Source organism: Plasmopara halstedii (genome assembly GCF_900000015.1).
Source record: "Plasmopara halstedii genome assembly, contig: Scaffold_555, whole genome shotgun sequence".
Taxonomy (NCBI): Eukaryota; Oomycota; class Peronosporomycetes; order Peronosporales; family Peronosporaceae; genus Plasmopara; species Plasmopara halstedii.
Window position 1 is genome coordinate 2,095,894 of NW_020187475.1, and position 6,622 is coordinate 2,102,515.

General features: G+C 45.6%; 2 protein-coding genes across 2 annotated transcripts; both read right to left on the minus strand.

Moving 5' to 3' along the window:
• Positions 1-1,240: 1,240 nt before the first annotated feature.
• PHALS_11961 (kinesin-like protein) lies at positions 1,241-4,389 on the minus strand (the record flags this gene model as incomplete). The annotated part of the gene is made up of 11 exons (XM_024727418.1): positions 1,241-1,441; positions 1,505-1,624; positions 1,687-1,753; positions 1,820-2,007; positions 2,071-2,284; positions 2,343-2,584; positions 2,642-2,728; positions 2,792-3,640; positions 3,700-3,852; positions 3,910-4,048; positions 4,121-4,389. 11 exons carry the CDS (start codon positions 4,387-4,389, stop codon positions 1,241-1,243), a joined length of 2,529 nt encoding a protein of 842 aa, XP_024577997.1.
• A 325-nt stretch (positions 4,390-4,714) lies between these two features.
• Positions 4,715-6,103, minus strand: PHALS_11962 (rab gdp dissociation inhibitor alpha; the record flags this gene model as incomplete). The annotated part of the gene is made up of 1 exon (XM_024727419.1): positions 4,715-6,103. The coding sequence occupies one exon, from the start codon at positions 6,101-6,103 to the stop codon at positions 4,715-4,717; it is 1,389 nt and encodes a 462-aa protein (XP_024577998.1).
• Positions 6,104-6,622: the final 519 nt, after the last annotated feature.

Below are 6,622 nucleotides of genomic sequence, written 5' to 3' on the forward strand. Positions count from 1 at the left end.
TGTTATTATCTGCGGCAAAGCCGCCTAATTTGTAATGCATAGATTTTTCTAAATATGTGTAGTAAAATCTAAATACATGTATGACTACTGTTTATCCAGCCCCGTACCGTATTCTTGTTTGGGTGTGATCACACCATGCCCATCTGGTGTGACACACACACCTGTTACCAGGGTATGTGTGACCCCGTTACAGTTACAGCCCACATGCGTATGCACAGCGTGCTCGCTACTTGGTATCGATTTTAACTCAGGTTGTTACGTTCATGGCAGGCTTTAGTGATTGTCCAATCCGGAATCAACAGTTCCGCGAAAATTTCAAGACGCTGGACGATACCATCAACCGAGCGATGCACGAAGTGTTCAGCATCAAGCAAACAAAGTCCGACGGTTTCGTACTACGGCAAGCACGCCACTCTACCGGCACAAGTGATGGTCTAGAGCCAATGGACATCTCGTACACGTTCCACGCGCGTTCACGCAACGATGGAAAGTGTTTTCGTCGTAGAAAGCCGGGTCATATCACCCAAAACTGCAGAGTGTCTTTGCCGCGTCGGCGACAGACACAGGGTGCTCGTTCGGATAACTGCGGACGCTATAAAAGGTGGTCGGCTCGAACGCTCCCAAGGGTAGAAAAACTGGAACGACTAGTAGGGGCGGGCTCCCTACTGGGCCCGGGAAGAGTGCTGTGGATGTTGTGGATACGACAAACCATCGTGAGAGAGGCTCGTTCTCTTCACCGCGGTACAAAGAGACGTATAGCTTCAAAGACACCGTTCTGAACGAAGAAATCGGGGTTGTAAGCTGCTTCCGCGATTCCATAATCTCATGATACATGAAACTGACGGCTGCGTTGACTGGCTTACGCCACCCACCTTTAAATACAGAGACACGTCGGTCTCGTTTCCGTACATAAATTCATGTAATGGCTAAGTGTAGCCAAATACACACGTTTACTTAAATCATTTTTTAACCCCCTAGTCATGGACCCACCTACAACGGCTAACTAGATCATTGAAGAAGTCCATGTTTTGGAGAAAAACTGTTAACGAAATTAAGAATTTATAGTTACTGAAAATATTTTCGTGAGAAGTAGTGATAATGTCGATACTGACACAATCTGATAGTACTAATCATTGGTGAGCTCAGAGACAGACGAAGTAGTAGAGGTCAAACTGATCGGCGCCCGGCGCCAATACGGTCTACTCTTTTATAAACAACATGCACTAAATCCCGCAATGGCTTACGATCGGTTGGATATCGTTGAGGGAAAAACAATCTCGCAAGAATTTACCATTTTAGCGAAACGAAGTGAATTCAGCGTCTCGTCACGGTGTTTCCCCAGCGGTGAAAGATTGCAAATCATAAGCGTCTTGCTGTCTCCACCAAGTGAGGCACTGAGAAAGTGTGTAAGTTTTGAGTCGCGAAATGGAACGTGTGTCGACTGCATAAAAACATAAAACTTCTTAGCGACCGAAGCGCAAAGCAAGAGGATGGGGCAACGCACCTTTTTCGCGAGAGCACAAATTACGTTGCCCAAAGCCGAAAGACTTTTATTAATTGAAGTTGCCTCTTTCATGAGCTCTTTACTACTATCACTTCCCGACTTCGGTAGGCGTTCGGATCCCTGCAACTCATGCACGTTCAGAAACAGCAGAGTTTTACTGAATAATGCCAATGTTATCATACCGCCAAATCTACGAGATTAATGACACCGGTCCGTTCTTTTCCAGTCAAATGGCTCACGCCGTTTAGTCTACCCAAACACTATTATGTCAGCGAAGATGTCACCAAAGAAATACATTTTCGAAGTGGCGCGTACCTGATCGTGATGACGCAGTGGCTGCGTGAAGATCGGTCGTTCATTTTTGTGAATTTAGTAGACCTCCTAGACATCGCTCCCTGAATTGAGTTCCATGCCTCCTGGGCATTTTTCACTCTTTGAATGAATGAATTTACGACGTCAAAATTTCCCTCGCTGTCTAGGCGAAGATCAATCTTATCAGTGGACTACTTGGATTGAAACAAAAAAGAGTATCAGCATTGTAACATGAATGCACGGGGCTGACCTACCTCAATGGGTGCAAGTAAGTCACGAAGTGTTTCGTTGTAAATCTCAACCGATTGGAGGCTGGCAGTAAACTCCCACCCGCTCGTCCGTAAGTCATTCATGCCAGCAAATATATAAGAAATCGCCCGACCAACGATCCCCATGTCTGGTGATACTTCCACGATCTGAATGTCATGCATATCTTCTTTGCCTTGCATAGTAAAAGTTTTACCGGATCTACAAGCCACGAAACAGTCATGCACGCAATTTTTCCATACATAAACATAATACCTACCCAGTTTGTCCGTAGGCAAAAATGCACACTTTAAATCCATCTAATGCAGACTGGATCAGCGCAGATACTTCCAAAAAGACATCTTCTTGCGTGCAGCTACTGCCGAATACCAAATCGAAATCGAAATTGTATTTTTTAACGACACTTCTTGATCCATTCTGGCCATAACCAATGTGGGACTTTGGATTTGCGCTAAGTTCGATCTGCCGTCGCTCCCTGCAATAATCAGGAAATGCAAAAATCTGCAACGGTGATTCAGAATATTACTTCAGTTCGGCCACAACTATAGCAGTATGCACCTCTTCCTCCCTCGCACTGGCAACTTCGTGCAGCAGAACAGGACGGACGCGACAGAAAACGCGAATGTTGCCTTTCAACTCCATCACCTGCGTGATTCCTGTTAGTTGCCCAGATGCAGCACTTACTTTCTTAGGCTAAAATCTACTCACCTTATTATGAAGGGTTCTTCGAACTGCTTCGGCATCATTAACTCGTCGCTCCAATAAATCAGCACGCATTCGAAATAACGCATTCGCGGCTTGCAGCTCAACTTCTTTCTCCTTCAACTTCTCGTCGAGCTCACCCACATGCAGTAAGCAGCGTCGAAGCTTCTTTCTTTCTTCAGACAATTCATTTTCAACCGTCCATATTCTTGCCTTCTTGTCACGAAGCACACTTAATTGCCGTCGCGATATCTCCAATTCACTTTCGAGTCGCGCAACTTGTGTCTGAGATTTGCTGGCTGCCTGCTGTTGAAATTCGATCGTCAAAAGAGCTTTCTTCTCATCCTCTGAAACCTGAAAAAGAGAATTCTTCAGAGTCTCGATTTCCTCGCGAAGTCGCTCGCACTCGTTTTTGGCTGAAGACAGAATTTCTTTCTTTTCCCTCACCCACTGAGCATGTAGCGCAGTCGTTTGCTCTTGGGCTCGATCAAGTCCGTCGGACAGTGCTGACCGCGCAGCCTCACATTTCTCGTAAAGCTTCTTCATTTCGTTTAATTGAAAAGACGCCTTTGATTCACGCTCAAGTGCTTCCCGCTTTTCAAATCGGGCAGCCTCCAGCTCCAGCTCCACGCGAGTGAGTTTGCAATTAGATCGCACGTTTTCACTCACGTCGCTAGAGGTGAGACCTTGCGACATCTTGAACTCGTTGCTGACTTTTGCTGACCGATCACGTTCTTCGTGCAAACTATGAATGAGAGTATCACGCTCATTCAGCTGCATCACCAGTCCGGTGACTTCACGGCATAGCGCCTGAATCCTTTTCTCCTGCTGAAAATCTGCGGGCTCATTCAGGTGCTGCAGCAACATTAAGCCCATGTGCACTCATCATTATCTCCAAGTTGTCAACTACGTACCTTGCTATCTCCCAAAGTATTAATTATCTGCGTTTGAGTCCCAATGGTGGACCTCAAATACTCGAGATCAGTCTGTTTTTCGTTTCGTTCGCGCTCCAGCGATGCTGCGTGCTTCAAAAGCGCTACCGCGTGCTCGTACGTGTCTGTATACCTCTGTATACCAATGTTGGACCATCAGCTATTCACAAAACACTTATCTTATATTCCTACCTTCTTGTAAAAATGCGCCTTGTCTCTGTCCGACTTAACATCAAGCTCTTTCTCTTCATCCTCAGGAACTCGACTCATCAGAAACTCGACAGAGGCTATCACAGGGGAGTACGTGTCCTCCTCAGCCGTTTTTTCTGGTCTATTGAAGTTTTGAATCGGTGAATGATTTGTCAACTTGAGATGCGGCGATAAAAGACTCATGGCAAGTAACCTTGGCTCGACTGATTCAGAACTCAGCTCGCTGCTACGGTCGCTACATTCCGTCTGATTGTCAGTTAGAAATTCATCAAACACTTTGACAAATCGTTCGCTTGGACGCGGTACAGCGCTGGCGTGCGACGCGCTGGTCGTTAGCGAGTCAAAAGGTCTCTGTGTACCTGAAGAGCAAATCGACCAATTTTTTTCTTTTCCTGATAGCGCCGCCATATTGGCAAGATGATTTACCACGCGATCACTATCTGCCATGTAACTCGAGTCCATCAACACTAATTTCCCGCTTAACTGAAGGGTTGGGACTGCGATTGGTTTCCTCAGCTCAAAATGAAAAAAATGAGCAGGTATAACTGCAGAAGGCTACATATTTTACGACTAATCAATGCAAGGTTTTTCATCTATCATAAGTTTCAAATGGTGAAACCTTAAGTGATTATCAGATCAATCAACTTTGAGCTTCTGCAACCTAAATTTTGACGGCACAGCTCCCGCTTCCATTGTTATATGCGCTCACTATGCTGTGCTGCTTAGTCTGCTTACTGTGCTGTTTAATCTGCTTCTTACGCTGCTTGCTGTGCTTCGACGCTTATCATTACTGATCCACGTCGGTCGAGTCTGCATTAATGTTCATGTCGAGCTCCTCACCTGTAATGCGCTTGTACAGATCCAACACATCCTCCGACGTTGTCTCAAAGTGGCTGGTTGGATCGTAAGAAGAGCTGATGAAGCAATTATCTTTCTCGCCTTTCCCCACAGGTTCAAACATGTCTGTGACAGCATCGAAACGTTCCAGATATGGGCCTAACAGCTTCACTCCAGGGTCCAGCTCCTGTAAAGGTACCGATGTCTCTGCGAGCGTACTAACGATTGCAATGTATATACCCTGCGGCGCAACGCAATGGGCAGAAGATACCACAGCGATATAGATATCGTTCGCGCGGTTCGCTTGGGCTGCAGGAATAATGATCTGCAGCGACTCTGCGTCGTTCGAGTTGGGAATCGGGTGATTTAGGATGAAAATGGAACGAACAGCTACGCCAGTTTTACGCACCTTTGACTTCGGGAAGTAAGATGGATCACCAATGATCAGCTTGGCTCTGGCTACTTCGTTGTCACACTTAATTCCCCAAGCTTTGCCGTCCTCGTCGACCATGATTTCGTTCACCGCGCGGTTCAACATAAACGTGCCACCATTTATGGCACAGAGACGCGAGAAACTCTCAGGCAGACCGCCCAAACCGTACAATGGGTAGATGTACGGAGATTTGCCATAGCGCTCAAGTGAATAAGCGTACAATTTGATTGCACGCACCGTCTCAATGGCGGGACGATTGTGGTAAGACTCGTCGCGCATGAGAGCCATAGCATGACCCATAAAGCTTTGCGTATTAGCGTCCACACCATACTTCTCGAAAAGGTCGCTCATTGGTTGCTTGAACAGGTCCATGCCCTCGTACGTATTCGAGTCTTCCTCCTCATAGTTGTAAATGTACATGATGAGCTTTCGAAACTTGCGCTTTTCAAACATGCCCATAAGAGATGAGCGCAGAGCCTCTTCACCCGTGGCAGGAACCTTGTAGGTGCGTCCCGCCTTGACAACGTAACTGCCGTCAACGTTCTTAAACTCGAGATAACGTGTAACTTTCGTGTGTAGTAGCATCTTTACAAGCTTGCCGCAAGCCATAATGAACTTGGGCACAAGGTCCACATTGTAGTCGCGATCGGCGCCCAGGTCTGTGCGTGGCTTTTGGTCGGGTTTGAACTTTTTGTATAGGTTCGTTAAGTTGGGAGACGCACACTCACCACCATAATACGGGTTTCGATCCACCACCAGAACCTTATTCCCATTTACCGCGAGCAAACCACTTAAAATGCACTCCTTAAGTCCCGTACCTAGTACGATCACATCGTACTCCCCATCTGCTAAAGCTTTCGTGCCTTGAGGCAGCCATGCCAAATCCAATTTACTTTCTTCTGTCATCGTAGGTGTTGTGTCGCTTTCTTTCTCGGGGGGCACGATCCACTATGAAACTGATATCTTGATCAATATTGATTGACTTTAGTATAGATTTATTTAGAATGCAGAATAAAAAGCCAATAAGAAAGTGCGCTATTTTTCATCTTGATCTTTGTTTTATTTTTATCTAGATTTAATTCTAAAAAGAAAATAAAAAAAAATCATCAGATAAACAAAAAAATAAAGACAATAAACCAGATATTTAGAAAAAAAAACAACTTTGAGTATATGTAAATGTGTGTGTGCATCTTATGCTAGGAAAAGTCGTTGTGCGCATTACAGTTAAGATTACTGAGACCGATGTTACTGGTTCGTGTGGAGTTCCAAAAGACATCGCTGCTCCATGGCGATCATAAAGACGCTACGAGATTTACTGTGCAGATCGAATAAATCTTTTCATAATAAATGTCGTTTTTTTTCTGATCAGGTGGTTCTCGTGTACCCGCAATGCGGACAATACCTGTAGTGCTCGCCCCTGGCGAA